At 54.2% G+C, this 16,068-nt stretch overlaps 7 protein-coding genes across 7 annotated transcripts; 5 read left to right on the forward strand and 2 right to left on the reverse strand.

Annotated features, from left to right (window-relative positions):
• The first annotated feature begins 107 nt into the window (after nucleotides 1-107).
• On the forward strand, nucleotides 108-1,961 carry LY79DRAFT_329163 (uncharacterized protein). Its single transcript, XM_060552484.1, has 3 exons — nucleotides 108-948; nucleotides 1,176-1,421; nucleotides 1,569-1,961. The coding sequence occupies exons 1-3, from the start codon at nucleotides 575-577 to the stop codon at nucleotides 1,741-1,743; spliced, it is 795 nt and encodes a 264-aa protein (XP_060411002.1). The 5' UTR covers nucleotides 108-574; the 3' UTR covers nucleotides 1,744-1,961.
• Nucleotides 1,962-2,818: 857 nt separating this feature from the next.
• Nucleotides 2,819-3,538, forward strand: LY79DRAFT_521774 (uncharacterized protein; the record flags this gene model as incomplete). The annotated part of the gene is made up of 2 exons (XM_060555380.1): nucleotides 2,819-3,196; nucleotides 3,299-3,538. Coding segments are annotated over 2 exons (618 nt in total), but the record flags the coding sequence as incomplete, so codon positions are not given.
• A 551-nt stretch (nucleotides 3,539-4,089) lies between these two features.
• LY79DRAFT_562858 (uncharacterized protein) lies at nucleotides 4,090-6,438 on the reverse strand. Its single transcript, XM_060558508.1, has 4 exons — nucleotides 5,715-6,438; nucleotides 5,475-5,647; nucleotides 5,274-5,423; nucleotides 4,090-5,199 (listed from the first exon to the last, which is right to left on the reverse strand). The coding sequence occupies exons 1-4, from the start codon at nucleotides 6,338-6,340 to the stop codon at nucleotides 4,571-4,573; spliced, it is 1,578 nt and encodes a 525-aa protein (XP_060411004.1). The 5' UTR covers nucleotides 6,341-6,438; the 3' UTR covers nucleotides 4,090-4,570.
• A 1,751-nt stretch (nucleotides 6,439-8,189) lies between these two features.
• LY79DRAFT_329292 (uncharacterized protein) lies at nucleotides 8,190-9,731 on the forward strand. The gene has a single exon (XM_060552485.1). The coding sequence runs from the start codon at nucleotides 8,298-8,300 to the stop codon at nucleotides 9,600-9,602; it is 1,305 nt and encodes a 434-aa protein (XP_060411005.1). The 5' UTR covers nucleotides 8,190-8,297; the 3' UTR covers nucleotides 9,603-9,731.
• A 310-nt stretch (nucleotides 9,732-10,041) lies between these two features.
• On the reverse strand, nucleotides 10,042-10,717 carry LY79DRAFT_672139 (uncharacterized protein; the record flags this gene model as incomplete). The annotated part of the gene is made up of 2 exons (XM_060564010.1): nucleotides 10,042-10,050; nucleotides 10,100-10,717. 2 exons carry the CDS (start codon nucleotides 10,715-10,717, stop codon nucleotides 10,042-10,044), a joined length of 627 nt encoding a protein of 208 aa, XP_060411006.1.
• Nucleotides 10,718-13,301: 2,584 nt separating this feature from the next.
• Nucleotides 13,302-14,375, forward strand: LY79DRAFT_329322 (uncharacterized protein). Its single transcript, XM_060552487.1, has one exon. It carries the CDS (start codon nucleotides 13,417-13,419, stop codon nucleotides 13,996-13,998), a length of 582 nt encoding a protein of 193 aa, XP_060411007.1. The 5' UTR covers nucleotides 13,302-13,416; the 3' UTR covers nucleotides 13,999-14,375.
• A 41-nt stretch (nucleotides 14,376-14,416) lies between these two features.
• On the forward strand, nucleotides 14,417-16,034 carry LY79DRAFT_521815 (family 76 glycosyl hydrolase; the record flags this gene model as incomplete). Its single annotated transcript, XM_060555384.1, has 4 exons — nucleotides 14,417-14,474; nucleotides 14,609-15,094; nucleotides 15,159-15,403; nucleotides 15,456-16,034. The coding sequence occupies 4 exons, from the start codon at nucleotides 14,417-14,419 to the stop codon at nucleotides 16,032-16,034; spliced, it is 1,368 nt and encodes a 455-aa protein (XP_060411008.1).
• Nucleotides 16,035-16,068: the final 34 nt, after the last annotated feature.

Raw genomic sequence — 16,068 nt, forward strand, 5'->3', positions numbered from 1 at the left:
ATGGTGACGGGGTCAGCTGGTCCGTCGCCTGTCGGGAGGGAGTCGGTATCTTTTTTATTTTTATTTTACTTGTTCGACTTGCCGACAGGCGTGCGCGTGTGATTGTTAGTCAGTCTGTCTCGTCAGTGGTGACACGGCCCAATGTCGGTGGTGGTGCCTGATGTTGGTGTACTTGCTAGGTATTCAGGAACACACTCACACACACACCTACGTCTCTTTTCCACGTCGTCTTCGTTCCTCGACCTGTTTCTGGTTCCCCCTTTTCTTTTCTTCTTCTTCTTTCCCTGTTTTTCCCGGTACCCTTCCCTTTACCCCTTTGTCTCCCACATTCAATTACCTTTTCTCCTCTCTCTCCTCCTCTTCCTCCTCCTCCTCATTCATTCCCCCTCCACGTTTTTGGAGTACTCTCAGCAATCCATGTCTACGCAGCGAGGCCGTCGCATCGCCACCGAGCAGCACGTTTCGATTGATGCCCGTCCCCCATAACCTTAGCGCATAACGCCCATATTACGTCCCTTGCCTTACCAAAGCACACGCACCGCCTCGCGCCGAGCCGAGGCCCCACCCAGAGCCGATGGAAGCCGCGTCCCGCCTCGCCCTGCTGGCGCGCGCGGGCAGTAGGAGCCCCGTACAACAGCAGAAAGACGAGAAGGCCACCTGGAGCCCGCCGTCCAAGAAGTACTTGCCCGTCGTCACGGTCGACGAGTACGACATCGAAGCCGCTGACGCCGGCCGCAACGGTCACGGAGAGAGGAAGTGGCTGCTGGATCACCAGCACAGGATGCCCCGCGGCCGCGGCGACGCAGCAGGAGCGGCAATGGCTGGCCAGGGGCTGGAGGGCGTCGCGTGGTTCATCCTGCTAGCCCTCGAGTGTCTTCTTGTCGGCACCGTCGAGGGGTGGATCATCTACATGGTGTACGACAACGGCGAATACGCCGTTTGGAACTGGTGAGTTCTATCTTCACATGTGTTTCTTTTGCCATGGTCTGGCCTTGGCCTGGCCATCATGCAAGTCGGCCCATGACTGCATGTTGACGACACACCATTGCGATTACGGGACGGAGGGGCTTATCGGGGTTTTTTTTTTCCCTCCCTGCTTTTTACCCCTCACACCATGCCCCTCCTTCCTTATCCTGTTTTACTCTCGGAGACATGGGTGCTGACTGGTGACGCAGGCTCTCCGACTTCGCATCCCCCGCGCTGATGATGCTTTTCAGCCTGTCCTTCTCCGCCGCCCTGCTCCGCGGTGTCGGGTGTTCTGGGCGCGTGGGGGACCTGGCGTTCCAGGCCGCCGGGCTGGTGCTGGCAACCTTCTGCGCCGTGGTGGTGTGTGCCGGTATCAGCCGGGGGAAGAGGAGGAGTGGCGAAGGGGAGGAGGATGGGAAGGGCGTGAGGGTTGTCGTTGGGTTGTCTGTCAAGATGTGGTGAGTTGCCGTCTTTTTTCTTCTTCTCCCTCTCCCCCTCACCCTCCTCCTCTCTCTCCCTCTCTCTCTCTCTCTTTCCCTTTCCTTCTTGTCTTTTCTGTTCTTTGATGATTGGAAGCGAAGCTCATGACTAACGACATGCAGGTTCCTCTTCTTTATTGGCTTCTGGTGTGCTGTGTTCCAGTGGTACAGCGGCGACAAGCCGGGGATGTACCAGCAGACGGCGCGGAAGAAGGGGAAGAAGAGAGGATACGGCACGACGTTAAGCGGGCTCGCGACAGTGGACGAGAGCTATGAGGGGGTCGTGGGCGACCTCTGATGGCTTTGTGCCGAATTCATGACGACGACGACGACGACGACAACGATGGTTCTTATGATGGCATTTCTTTTGAGCGTATGGTCTGAATTCGATACCCTTGTTTCCTAGTGCGCAGCTGTATGGTTCAGTTTTATCCCACTCCCGTACATGTAAAATATTTTTAACGTCCTCCTAACCTCCTCCGGCTAGTGAAATACTCGCTCCGCCGCGGTGCGCTCTCTTTCCATTGTCTTCCGGGCCCCCGTTATCTTAAACTTTATCTCCACGTTGTGGTACTTGGGTCTCCAAATAGCAGACGAAACGTAACGTTGGATTTTAACCAACCCCCCAAAATGTGTTATCCCGCCAACTGCCCGCCGCGCAGTTCTTCGTGAGCGTTCCTGCGTTGTGCTTGACACGCAGCTGGACGAGTCTCGAGACTAACCGGTTGAGGCCATGGCCTTGTTGGTTTTCGCGGGGGAACCCACGTCACAGAGGCCTGTTCCCTTCTGCCCACCACACACATCACCCCAGTATGAGGACGAGATGTCTGCAACATGTGGCACGCCGGACATAACTAAAAAAAAAAAAAAAGTTATTGTCAGTTTGCGTAGCGTAAGCTATTCTTGGCGCGGGCGGCCATGGAGCAGAACCCAACATGCGGAATCTTGCCGATTTGCTTCTTGTCGCTCCTCACTCCTTAGGTTCCACCATCCGATCTGACGTCTATCAAAATCAAAAGTCAAAAGTGACATGACAGTCATCAATGGCCAACCTACCAACACAAGAATAGTGCTCCTTACTGTTATAAACAAATGGCTACCCGCTCTCTCAGCCGCCTTTGATACCAGATTATCCAAGGCGGCGTTCCTCTGTGTTAGACACTATTCCGACTCCGAGACCTGACTTGGCTTACATCATGCATCTTCCTCTACGTGCTGCGTTCCCGCTGACCTTCTTGTTCACAGTGGTGAGTACCCTTCACCCTGCGCTTGATACGCGTCCCGGACGGCGGGCCGAGACCTAACACGACATCCAGGCCCAGGCCCGGGCCCTCGGTCACGACGCCACAAGCCCCAGCGCCCCAGGCCCCGGCGCCCCGATCCCGGGCCACGGCATCTTCATCCCGCGCTGGGAAATGGCGTCCCCGGACGGTAGCGGCAGCATGATCAACCTCCGAGGCACAGTCCAGGAAGTCTTCGAGGCGATGCGAGGCATGAGGCCTGGCTTCGATATTGACGCGCAGCTCGGCAAGATCGCCACACCGGCCGTCGGGAGGCGCAACGCCTACAGTAACGCCTTTGACAACATCAACACGTTGTGCCACCTCTTCCCGGCGGGGAATCGCTCGGCGGCGCATGAGGGCATTGAGGACCTCAAAAAGGTGCAGGGGCGGCCGAAGAATGGGGCCGGGCCAGGCAATTGTGGACGGGTGAGCTGTCGGAAGAATACAGGTATCTGGTGGTGCAACGACGTGAGTGCTACCGATCTTCTTTCTCTCTTTTTTTTTCGCCTCCATAGTTTCACGGCGAATCAGAAAGTACAGATGCTGACCTGCTTCGGGGGGGCTGTGTAGGCCCAGAGCAGTAGGGAGCTCGCGTCCTTCGGGGACATCGTCGACGGGGCCCAGCGCGTGTTGAAAAAGTGCCAAGACAAGCCGAGCACCGACCAGGGCGACGGGATGACGGTGAGCGGGCAGGCTTTCCACATGGATAATTGGAACGTCATCGTCCGCGGGGGGGACAACTGCGATGATGCGGGCGTCAATCTCAGCGGCGGACTGCTGAAGAGGTTTGTCAGGATCACGGGTGATTGAGACGAGTGGCATACAGCACAGTTTTTCTATGTTCTCAGTTGCTTTTGATGGCATGCCCGCATAATCAGAATCCCTAGCTGCTCATCTACACAGCATCCTGCTTGCCAACACCCTAGTAAGTGGGTTGTACCTGTGGTGTGAATTTGTGGTGGTCTGCAATTACTCGATTATCTACGACATCCTCGGAAAGCGAAAGATTGTGAAAGAATGCCTTAGCTCTCAACTTATTGTGATGCTATTTGCCCTTGAACATACGTGCAATTTGCTAATCGACCCCAGAGTTGAGAATTGTAAAAAGTATGTATCACAGAATTACATTGATATTTTAAGAATTGGACACTGTTAGGACGGATTCTATAAGTCCTTACAGGGTGAAAGTCCGGCGAGCTTTCCTCATTAGGGCTGGGCTGAAGAAAAGCTCATCTCGACGGTTTGTCTCCGTAGGCTCATACCTCTACGTCAATCTGGGTAAAAGGTCTTTCAGCTTTGAAATAGGTCTGCTGGGAAATTAGAGCCAAAGACCAAATTGCATAAGATGTCTTACTTTCCAGGTCTAGCAAGATCAGATGGGACAACATTAGGGCAGATAGATGACCAGCTTGTTTTGTTTGTCTTATGTACCAACTGCATGCGGCATCACTACCTCTTCAAGTCATGGAGGATCCACTTGTCCCCATTCCTCTGTAGCCCACCGGCAATACCAAAAGCTCGAAGGTGTGGTGGCTCAGACTTTGCCCTTTCTGTTTCTTCGGAATTCTCTCTTAGAAGCACGTCCTTCTCCGCCGGATCCATAGCCAACAGAGCAGGTAAAGACGAGCCCTTGACGATATCGATATCAAGCCCGGCCGAGTCTATTATAATAATGACAAGCGTCACGATAGAAAGACCTACTTGTGCCGCAAGTAGTGTCAACCAAGGCCAGCGAATGGACACAAAACGTTCCTCCCGCAAAGCACTCCCGCTGACATTGGTGGTTAAGAGCCTACATGGTGTCAGATATGAAAATGAAGTCATGTGTAGAAAGACTTGAGCTCACGCGTTTGTGAGACCACTAGCGATGTTTTCCGTTAGATTACGCAGTGTCGTGAACTGTGCGTCGTCAAGCTTCTGGGATTCGTTCGCAGTATTGATCCCAATTTGGGCTCTTGAAAGTGCTGTGACGTAAATCTCACAACCGTTCCCATATCGGTATTGTCCTAAATCACTGGAGGTCCCTACCAATGTTGATTCAAGCACCGAGGCGATTTCATCGGGGCCATCTCCACCCACATAGTACCTCTCGTTGGGACTATCAGGGGACGTAAAATAGGTTTGATTCATTGTCTGGTTGTAGTTCTTTATGAAGACCTCCCCAGACGAGCGAGTTGTGTGAGACGCGACTCTTTCCGTGACAGGGACGTTTTCCTGGACGTTGACACGGTACGTGTTGACGCACCAGTGCATTATAATCTCGGTGGCGCGTAGTCGGGGCCCGTACAGTACGAAGAAGTGGAAGAGCTTGGCAGTCATGATGTCGGTGTCGTTGAAGGTCAAACTTGGACCAGTGGAGATATTCATAGTCGCATACCCACTGGTGTGCTGAAGAAACACGCCGTTGGGAAGTGTGGTATTGATTGGTTGTCCATATGGACCCCCGGCAGATGTCAGAAGATCAGTCACGTCTGGTTCAACAGGTTAGTTCGTCATTATGGTCATATCGCGGGTACGAACTTGGGGAGTTCTCCTTCCAGCGTACTCTTCATGTCCACGCAGACGGCAAGTGATGTGAACGGTGGCCATGTGCAATTGTTCGTTCGACAGCTGGCCTGGTGATAAGGCATTGCCTCTTCTGGTGGGGTGTTAAGGCTTCGTGGGATGATCTGGTTGATTGGAAACATCAAATCCCCTGCACAGGAGTGTTAATGTCAAGACCTCCGTGGTTTTCTAGGAGCCTTACTTCTAGCATTGCTGTTAGCAGTTACCCAGAAGTACCCTTCGTTTCTCAGGGTCAGAGCACTATCGTTCCCCGGAAGCTGGACGCTGTGAGTAGGGTATGTAACAACAGACTGCGTTAGAGTTGAGGTAGCGATTGCCGAGACGAGAATTGCTGCCGACAGAATCCCAACAGGTCTAATTCACAATTAGTATACTTGCCATCAAGGGCCGTTCATTCCGTGGTTTGACAGTGTTCACTTACCTGCCTTTGGTTGTAAGCAATAGCTTTAAGCTGCCCCATGGCCCACGGCTTGCTTCGTCGAAAGCCCCGAAATCTCTCAGGGGCCTCGGCGATTTGTACCAATTCCACTTATACTGCGACAGACTTTCGACCACTGGGAGAACAAACGACGTTCTACAGAACGTAGCAATGAACGCGACTACGGTATTGAGAGTGAGACCTAGCGGCCAATTCGGAAGCGGCTCGTTATCGTAAGACTTCAATACCATTACGAGTACGACGATGCAAATGATGCTGATTATGCACCATACAATTTCTTGCCACCACCCTTGAAGTAAGTACCACCCTCGCCGGGAGAGACGTCTTGGGGTTCTTCTTTTCGTCTCTTTGTAGCTGGAAGTCTTCAGTAGTTTGTAACCTGTCTCACTCGTCGCGGAAGTCAGTTGTGTCTGGCTGCCTCTACCAGGGTCGATGTTCCGTAGTTCGTGAGACTGGCCCCTGGCTTCACGTTCGGGATCCCAGTTGAAGACGTGGTTTTGGGCCGATGAGAGAAGGAGTGCTTCGTCATAAGCCAGCGGCTGTACATACGAAGGCACTTGTTTGCGCCGAATGTGTCTCGTGTTGTTGTCCTGCTCTCTGCGATCCATTATGGTAGTGTTTCGCTCATGTATCGTCGTGGCTTAACGATAGCCGGTGGCTGCCACGAGGTTGTGTGTCTATGGAAATTTGAGATGTTGATGCTACAGGGCGCCGTTTTGCTTTTGTGCATTTGGGATCTACCTCAAGCCCTCGTAGTACCAGTCCAGTATGGACGGTTGTGTAACTGCGCCTAGTAAGCACTAAGTTTGAATTTTAGGGTGCATCAACCAACCATTTGATATTGATGTTGAGAAAAGTTGTGTTCACGGCTGCCTAGGTCTCACTCAGCTTTTGCTCGTCCAAAAGGGGTTCGCTACTAACGCTGATATAACAGCGGTTATTGTGTGGATCATGATCCTGAACTCCGTGTTCAAAGTGACCACATGTGACCTCATTGGCTGCAGTCACAATAACCGCTACTTGTATAGTGGCCCTTTGCAACAGCCTGCCCCGTCCAACTGGCCAAGACTATGGTTTTGTGGTTGGTTATTAGCTCTGATATACGCCAATCATTATCGAAACGAGAAACCATAGGCCAAGTCAGTGGTGGTGATTTGGCGGGCCACGGACTAAAAAGGCACTTGGGATGACCAAAGATAGAAGCCAGAATCAAATGAGAAGCGGAGTGAACCACTACCTTGATCTCTTTATTGTCAGTTGTGATTGAAGGACATCCAGATCCTATACGAAAGCTACCCTTCACCTCCAAGCAATTCCAACCCTCGTTCTGGGAGCACCGAGAGTCTTCGGATGAGATGAGAATATTGCCAATGACATAGACACCTAACCCGTAAATTTCCTTTATACTCTATGTCGGATTCCTAGTACTGATTGTCAGGCACATCAAAAACAAACCTCTCTGGTGTTGATCGAGTCGGCATGTCGATTTCTGTAGCCATCCGCTGTCTTCAGACCGACGGAGGTAGCTTTAGTAAGTTGCAAGGTTTCGCTAAAGTCTAACACAGTCGGATAAACACAGCATAATCCAGCAGCTATTGCGTGGTATACTCGCGTCGCTGGCTCTCATCCAGTACGAACCCGCCACTGTCACATCGATATTGTTTCCTGTAATGTAGGATAAGAGCCCCTCTTTTTCGTTACTGAGGCGATTTCGCTTGTGGCTGATGTCCTCAATCTAGTCATCAACTAGTAGTGTTGCATTCCGAGCTTCCCCATGCGTGTGACTCCACAAGAACTCAGCTTATCATTGATTATCGACGTCACAAGAGCACCTCTTGAGCGTCGTCAATCCAGCTCTTGGCGCACGTTTTCCGGGAGGGTAAGCCAGCGTCATGACATGGCATGTCGTATCATGGCAGGAATGAGAGGCAGGAATGAGGCAGTCCTTGTCTGGTTTTCAGTCAATATTGCCCGAAAAATTCGTCCAGAAGCAAATCCAGCCGAAGATGGTTCCGAGGCTCTAAAAATCACCTTAAATCAGCCACGAACACATTGCCGCCAATCGCCAGGAACGAGTGCAGGGACTTTTGTGAGATAAGAACGGGGCCGTACGGGACCCCTTGAATGCACCATTTTTCAACATGGATGAGGTCGTAGCAGTCCAGGGTATCCTTGCCTTCTGGTCGTCACAAAGTTCTCCCTTCCGCTTTGTTTATCTACTTTGGGAATTGAAGTCGCTCTCGACCGTTGATGACAGCACGGGTTGGTCAACGCGGAGCGGTCCTGGGCGGAGCAGCCGATCCAACGATTCATACTACATTATTATCTACATATCAGTCACTGCTTAGGGAAAATCGGAAATGTTCCCGACCAGGGTATTCTTGGCGACGATTAAGGCTCTGTATAAAAGGTAGCCACGCTCGGGTTCTTGTGATGAGGTACGAGAGGCAATCTTCCGATCGCCTCGACTTTGTCCGTCTCCAGAAAGACACATTCTTTCTCCCCACGCTCTTTGCCAAACACACTCGTTAGTTGTAAGCGCACAGATCAACTCGAGTGCCCAAGATGACTAGGTCGAACCAACTCTTCGCTATCTTCCTTGCCCTCACCACCGGCGCCTTTGCGGCTCCTCGGGCAGGCTTCAAATCCCCCTTTAAGATCGTCGCGCGCGACGAGCCCGCCGAATTTGAGCCGCAGACCAATGCCGGCCCCGGAGGCAATGATTTCCAGGACTCAGCGCGCTTCCGCGTCTATAACGGCGGTGATGCCGCCGCCGACTCCCTCGCCATGCTCGAAGGTGCCTACGATTGCTTCGTTAGCACCCTTGGCTGGCGCTCATCCGGACTCTCCTTCAACCCGGGCTCCGACGACGGCCCCTACTACAAGACCAACGTCTACTCCGTGTCCGACCTCGGCGGCGCCGCCGCCGGCGTGATGCACTCGGAGGCCGAGAGCGGCGCCGGCTGGCTCGAGGTCGTCGACACCTACCTCGCCGACCCCACAGTCACTGTCCACGAGTACGGCCATGCGTTGCACTACCACCAGCGTACCTGGGTGAACCAGCAGCGCACCGGCGCCTGGTGGGAGACGGTCGCCAACTGGGTCGCCGACACGTACACCACTTCCCCCATCTGTGCCGATGCCCGCACGAAGCACAACTCCCCCGAGGGCCGCACCCTGTTCGAAGTGAACAAGGTCATCGGGGACTCCTTCCAGGTCATCGTCGACGGTACCGTGGACTCCGAAAACTACTACCAGGCGTGGCCCTTCCTCACCTACCTCACCAACAACCCAGACAACATCGAGGGTCTCGGCGTGGACACGCTGCACCAGATGATGGTCCAGTATGAGCAGGATAGCAACGAGACGCCCCTCCACACCCTCGACCGCGTTCTCGGGGGCAACGCCACCGCCGGCGAAGTCGTCGGCCGCTATTGGGCCCGCATGGCCTACGTCGACATCGCCCACCCACAGGCGCAGGAGGTTTTCAATCAGGCCAGAGACACGATCAATTTTGCCAACGTCGACGAGTCCGGCAGCGGATACACTGTCAAGTCCGACCGCGCCCCCCGCTACATGGGTGCCAACATCATACCGCTGACGACGTCGGGTGGCCAGATCGACGTCAAGGTCACCTCGAGCGGCGAATTCACCGCGACACTGGCGATCAAGGGGTCTAGCGAGGTCCGCTACGTCGTCCTCGCCAACGGCGCCGGCTCCGCGGAGGTTGCCAGCGAGGAGGAGGCCAGCTTGGTGATTGCGAATACCCCCAAGACCCTCATCCTCTACGACGGCTTCCAGCTCGCCGACAGCGAGGCTAACAAGGGGTTGGACTACTCTTTCACGCTGACCGGTGCTACCGTCGCCTGAGCGGCGAAGGGGGCTCGGATCAGGTGTGGTTTCGTATTATCTCATACTCTTCATCTGTACGGTCCGCCAGCTGCCGGGTGATGTAAGTATACATATTTCTCAAAATGCCAAGATTTCAACGCCAATTGCATTGCAATTCTCCTTGGTATGTGATTATTGTTGTCTGAGTACATTTTTCGTAGTGCTGCCGAGAATGCCCGAGGCACCTCAGGCACCGTTCCAGCCTGGAGTGATGTCGGATCTCGCCTGTAAAGGCTTTAATTAAAGAGTTCGACTTCATGTAATGATAAAGATGTGATGACGACTGCAACACAGAAAACCAGGGTTATAGGGCGGCGAACCAAGCTTGAAGTCAGCGACAATAAGCGGGATGCTGGCTTTGATTTTCTGGCGTCTTTGTCCGAATGCGCTGCCGTGCCCACTTTCATGTTATGGTGTCCTAGGGCCCCTAGTTGAAGAAAGGTTAACCGAGCGAGATAGAGGCAATAGAAGGCTACCCCCCCGGCGTAGAATGCCCTCGTTTCCGGCATGGTCGCGGCGTGGACGATGGCCGGTATGATTCTCAGAGAGACCATTGAGAGGATATTCGCGAGCATGACTCTGCGAAGAGTTGGGGAGTTTTCCGGATTGCGACCGTGAAAACGCATCAACGCAACTGCATCGGAGAAGAGCTCCGTTACGAGGCCCGCGTAGATGAGGTAGATGGGTCGTCGCGGGCTCTTGCCGACCAAAACGAGTGCCAGGGAACCCAGGGAGAGCAGGTGATGGGTGACGTATTCTGACGAGTAGCTGAGAAGCGGTATCTCGGAGACCCATAGGACGGCCCGGGAGCCAAGGCAGATCTTGCCGTTGGTGGTGAAGGATCGGTCAGTGCCGAAGGTGTCGGCCGCGGAAGGCGTTTCACCATAGGCGGCGAGGCAGGTTGGCGTTGTGAACAGAGTCAGGAGGATGCCGAGCGGGAAGACGAAGTAAGGGCGCAGTTTACGATGCCTATCAAGTTCCAGCTTCGCGTAGAAGTCTGGGTTGAAACGCTTGGCTGCCTTGTGCAGACACCTGTTCAAGAGCTGGTAGGTCACCAGGCCCGTAAGAATGGGAGCGAAGTCCACGGCAACCATTCTGATTGGGGTGACCTAGTGGATGAAGTACCAATAGGCAAGGCAAACAAGGTGCATAGGGCAAAGAGTGTGTGGGCGCACAGATAACGTGTGATATCTTAAAGATTGCGCAGCATCAGGCAGAGCAACATGTTCGGCGAGGTTTGGGGGTATATTGTGCCGCCAGCTTTTGTGAGGGTCTGCGGTCAAGCTACTTTGCATCTTGCTGCATGTTGGAATAAGAAGAGCTGATGGATATTATCAAAAGAAGAACTGTACTGAGGGCATCTCACGTAAGACTGGGAGCGGCTGATTTGCCTCAATGATGGACAAATATACATGGCCGAGCTCATAGCACCGGGGCACGGCACGGGTTGCGGACCAGCTGGGGACCGGGACGTTTATAGGGTCTGTCTACCTGGAGTGTCGCCAAGTGTCCCTGCGGAATGGATGCGTCGTGAAAGATGGTGTCCGTCGTGGATTACCTATTTCATCTGGGTCCAAGACGAAGCCGGTCACAGTAACATTTGGGTGTCTGTCTCAGGGCGGCAACCATCCGTTCCGAAGGGTGGGTGGCAGAACAACAGTCCGGTCCATCGTTGGCCGGCAGGTCGGAGAATGAAGAGCTAGCGTATTGCCGTAGGGCTTCCACGGCTTCTCAGTAGGGTCCCGCTCCGCCTAAGAGGGGGCTTCTCTGTCAGCTGGGCAAGGATGGACAGTATGTAAAAGTGATGTGTGATGACAAGGGGTTCTGGCGCCGGGTGTCCTGATATTTGTTGGGCAATGCTTACTGTAGGTATGTAGGTAGTACAATTTCCATCTGAGGGGATATACGCTGTAGAATGTTCAGGAGCGCGCTGGGGTACGTGCCTAGTTTCCAGGGACAGGGGCCGATGGATGGGTACACAGAAGGCGCCTTCCCTCCAGTTATTGCTAATTTGGCGGGTCTTGGCGGCTCAAGCTGCCATTCAGTCGTTCGTTGTGTGATTGGACATAAGAGATCTATGCTACAGTGTCAAAGAAGGTATTACCCATACTGTAAGACCGGCCCTTCCGGTGTGGTAGGAAATTGTGAGTCTCATCCAAATTCCCGGCGGTCTTGGCAGTCGACAGTGACTGGCTCTGCTTGAAGGCATTGTGGGGACGAAGAGGGGACGGGCACAGTGTGGATGGAGACTAAGGTTAATTACGGTCGAGACGGAAGGAAGGAGAAGCCCGCATCTCCAGTTCCAGTCTCCAGGTGCTCCTTCTTGCTTTCTTCAGCTGCAAAGTACGTATCCACACCACCCACTGGTAAGTTGGTAGGCAGGTATTACTACCTACCATGGGTAGGTTGGTATTCAGCAGGAGCTGTTAGTCAGTTGCGCCTTCCTCCTCCCAACACTCCCAGCACCTTGACTCTCCGCCATCCCACCTTGGCTTCCATTCCGCTTCATGCCCCTCATCCTTCATCTCGTTCTTCATAGTCACTCACTCCCCAGAGACCGTCCACCAAGCCCTTTCAGCGTTTAGGAGTGGCGATCCCGGGTTTGACCAAGAGCTGGACCCAAACACGCGAGAGGTGGCAGCCCAAGCTGGTTGGCAGGCGGCGCCTTTGCCAACCGCCCGTCAGTCCTCTGCCGTGCTCTGTGTGATCCACCTTGGCCGTACCGATCGGAACCTGGCGCCTGCACGAGGAACAGAGTGCCCGATCCTGCTTAAGCATGCATTCGAGCTTCACCATGAAGGAAATGAGTGGGGAGGGAGAGCGGCTGCCATGGTTTTCTTGCATTTTCCCATCCCGCGTGTCCGTCCCTATGACCGTCCGATATGTCGTATCCCACGCGCCTGTCAATCCATCATCCCAAGAGAGAGGGGGAGGGGGCTGACTCAGCTTTTCCTCTTTCGGTTCAATGCATGAGGTCAAAAAATCCCAGGGGGAAGGAAAACTCTCTGTCAAAGAAACCCTTTTCCAGACTATCAATTGCTAGCCAGCTTTCCTCCTGTTTTGCTTGCTTGGCATTCCCGGCACTCCCCCCCCCCCCCCCCCTCTCTGTCACCTTTGTTGCCCTTCTATTGTCGATCAGGGCCCCCGGCCGGCCCTTTGCTGTTCAGCTCTCACTTTGGCTTTTGCGCCTTGACGACAACAGCCTTCCTTGCTTGCCTTATTATTAACGGTTCTTACATGTCGCCATGCATTGGGCAGACGATCTCTTCATTCTCCAAACCGCGAGTCAAACGATCGACAACGCCCTGTTTATCCAACCAAGTAGCCTATCGTCGACCCTCGGATTCACCTTGGCCAAGCTGCTCACTCTCCCTCTCCCGTCTGAGATTCCATCGCCATTGCCAAGACGTTACCGAGTCTTAGCTCTGGACGAACCCCTGAATCCATCGTCTCCCCCTCCCCTTTCTGCGCGCTCTCTGCATTTACAATGGAGCGCTTTGGACCTCTCTGAGCTACTCCAGAGCAGGATGGCTTCGGTCCCGATCTGTCCCTTGCTTGCGTGATCTCTTCGGATGCGTGGCCCCCAAGAGTATCCGTACACGAGAGAGAGAGAGAGAGGAAGCTCCCCGTCACGGGTATGCATTTGCGCTGGCAAACGGTGGGTAGGGGTGGCTGCTTCCTTCGCGGTTTTCGTGCCTGCTCGACTTCTGGTTCCTGTTCACCTTCCACGCCCGCCGAGCCTGCTGTGCGGAGAGTGGCGGGTGGACGTTTCTTATTTGTGACAGGGTGATCCATGAGGCTGGATCGAGAGATGGGATGTAGTTGGCCACCACTCCTCCGCAGGAAGACAAACACGGTAGAGCCTGTCAAATCATGCCGACCTGGTGAACCCCTTCTCCTTTGGAGTCTACCGCTGTATGCTGTTCAACAAAATCACTCCACGGCTGCCCGCTTAGCCCTTGCAGATTGTCCCCGTAACCGCTGCCCTCTCGTCCATCGCCCTGGCTCAGTCTCGAACCCAGAATGGATAGAAGTGCGTGCGCAAGGCCGGAGGGGCGCCTTCTCATTTGCTGCACAGCCCCGATGCCCAGAAGGCCAAGACCGTACCAAGAATACCAAGACTTTTGGCGGCCACCAGGACATATTCTACCGCGTCATCTTGTGCCCGATGATTCCCTTTTCTTGTCTTCCCGTACCGAGAAAGTGGTCTGGAAGCCTCGTTCCTGTTTCTCTTCCACCCTTTCCCGCATCTGAAGAGCCGTTGGATTTACCTCTGGCCTGCTCTTTCCACCTCGACTCATCCACTGACAAACCTAGACCTCGACACCACCAAAACTTGACACTTCTTGACTCTGACCACCATTTCTCACCTTAGCACCGGGAAACCCGCCCCAGAAATAAAAAATAAAATAAAATAAAAATCCACAACATCAACAACGCCGTTTACGTCTGAATACGAACCCACTCGCTACCTCTGCGGCAACACGACACGATTTACCATATCTAGCGGCGCCGGTCATGAACACTCGCTTTCCATAAACGAATCCCATTTTATTTTGACCTCTTCGACTCTTTTCCCCACACTCGTTCACGACTCCTTCACTCGTTTGACCTGACCTGTCTCATCTCCATCGACAAGCAGACCCAATCACGAACTTCCATGCCATTCCTGCAATAAGCTCTGATCGCACCATCATAAATCAGCCCGACTCCTAACTCAAGCGACTTGTTTTCCTCAACCGGCGCCCATCGCCATGGTCACAACCCTTGCCTCGGCCGCCTCGGTGGCCCTGATGCTGGCAGGAACCCTCCCGGCTGTCAGCGCGCAGTATTATTCAATTGACACGCCTGGTAAGTGACGACTTCCCCAGCTATGGAAATGCTGTGTTCAATCGAGCAACGTGTGCCGCCACCATCTCCGCCTGAATTCCTTGAACCAAGATAAAACATCACCCCACTAACACCGTCTCTTTCACCCGATCCAGCCAACATCAAGTCGTCGGCAAAGACCCTTGCATACGATCTGATAAAGCAATACAAAGGAAACCAGTCGGGCGAGATCCCCGGTATCCTGCCCGGCCCCCCCACCGAGCACAAGGGCGACTACTACTGGTGGCAGGGAGGCGCCATGATGGGCACCTACATCGACTACTGGAAGCTGACGGGCGATTCGACCTACAACGACCTCGTCATGGAGGGCATGCTGCACCAGACCGGCCCCAACGCCGACTACATGCCCCCCAACCACACCGCATCCCTTGGAAACGATGACCAAGGCTTCTGGGGAATGTCCGCCATGCTCGCCGCTGAGAACAAGTTCCCGAACCCCCCGGAGAACAAGCCCCAGTGGCTCGCCCTCGCCCAGGCCGTCTGGACCACCCAGGCGAGTCCTGACCGCCACGACGCAACCTGTAACGGAGGTCTGAGATGGCAGGTCCCGTTCTCCAACGCCGGTTACAACTACAAGAATAGTACGCGCATCATCTGATCAGCCGATGAGGGGGGGGCGGATTGCAGAGTGCTAACAGGTCGCAGCCATTGCCAATGGATGTTTCTTCAACATCGGCGCCCGCCTCGCCAGGTACACCAACAATGATACGTATGCAAAGCACGCCGAGAAGACCTGGGACTGGCTTTGGGGTGTCAACTACATCGACCACGAGAACTGGAATGTATACGATGGCGGCCACGTCGAGCACAACTGCACCGACGTCAACAAACAGCAGTTCTCCTACAACGCCGCCATTCTGGCTCAGGGTGCTGCCTTCATGTACAACTATGTAAGTGACTTGATACGCCCCTGTTGGAAATTCGTGACTAATTCCAATGCAGACCAACGGGTCTGAGGTTTGGAAGGGCCGCATCGAGAAGCTGACCGAGTCCCTCTTCCTTAACTTCTTCCCCAACAACACTGGATACGAGATCGCCTGCGAGGGCAAGAAAGGCCAATGCACCGCCGACATGTTGTCTTTCAAGGGCTACGTCCACCGCTGGCTCTCCGTCGTCACCCAGATCGCCCCCTTCATGAAGGACAGGATATTGCCTGTGCTCAGGGACTCAACCCAGGCCGCCGTCAAACAGTGCACCGGTGGCGCGACGGGCCGCGTCTGCGGCTTCTACTGGAGTGAAGGAGTGTTTGTGGACCCCGCCACCGACAAGACCTCGGGCGCCGGCGAGCAGATGAACGTGCTGGCTGCCGTGTCGAGTCTGCTGATTGAAAGCGTCGAGCCGCCCGCGACGAATACAACGGGTGGTATCTCCAAGGGCGACCCCGAAGCGGGAAGCAAGAGCAGGGACAATATCGAGCCGGATCCCATAACGACGGCGGATCGCGCCGGTGCGGGTATCCTGACGGCCATTGTGTTGGCTGGGGGTCTGGGCACCTGGGGTTGGATGAGTCTCGGCGATTAGTCGGAGTTGGGGAAATGATAAGCGACGCGAGAGT

The sequence above is a fragment of the Colletotrichum navitas genome (genome assembly GCF_030913465.1).
Source record: "Colletotrichum navitas strain CBS 125086 chromosome Unknown LY79scaffold_60, whole genome shotgun sequence".
In the NCBI taxonomy this organism is placed as follows: Eukaryota; Fungi; Ascomycota; class Sordariomycetes; order Glomerellales; family Glomerellaceae; genus Colletotrichum; species Colletotrichum navitas.

What these genes read in the sequence shown, in the direction of transcription:
- LY79DRAFT_329322 (XM_060552487.1), top strand. Translation starts at nt 13,417, where the DNA reads ATGAGGCTGGATCGAGAGATGGGATGTAGTTGGCCACCACTCCTCCGC.
- LY79DRAFT_329163 (XM_060552484.1), top strand. Translation starts at nt 575, where the DNA reads ATGGAAGCCGCGTCCCGCCTCGCCCTGCTGGCGCGCGCGGGCAGTAGG. An exon ending in GAATACGCCGTTTGGAACTG is followed by an intron (nt 949 to 1,175) that starts GTGAGTTCTATC and finishes CTGGTGACGCAG; the next exon opens with GCTCTCCGACTTCGCATCCC. An exon ending in GTTGGGTTGTCTGTCAAGAT is followed by an intron (nt 1,422 to 1,568) that starts GTGGTGAGTTGC and finishes AACGACATGCAG; the next exon opens with GTTCCTCTTCTTTATTGGCT.
- LY79DRAFT_329292 (XM_060552485.1), top strand. Translation starts at nt 8,298, where the DNA reads ATGACTAGGTCGAACCAACTCTTCGCTATCTTCCTTGCCCTCACCACC.
- LY79DRAFT_562858 (XM_060558508.1), bottom strand. Translation starts at nt 6,340, where the DNA reads ATGGATCGCAGAGAGCAGGACAACAACACGAGACACATTCGGCGCAAA. An exon ending in TGCTAACAGCAATGCTAGAA is followed by an intron (nt 5,424 to 5,474) that starts GTAAGGCTCCTA and finishes ACTCCTGTGCAG; the next exon opens with GGGATTTGATGTTTCCAATC. An exon ending in CGTCTGCGTGGACATGAAGA is followed by an intron (nt 5,200 to 5,273) that starts GTACGCTGGAAG and finishes CTGTTGAACCAG; the next exon opens with ACGTGACTGATCTTCTGACA.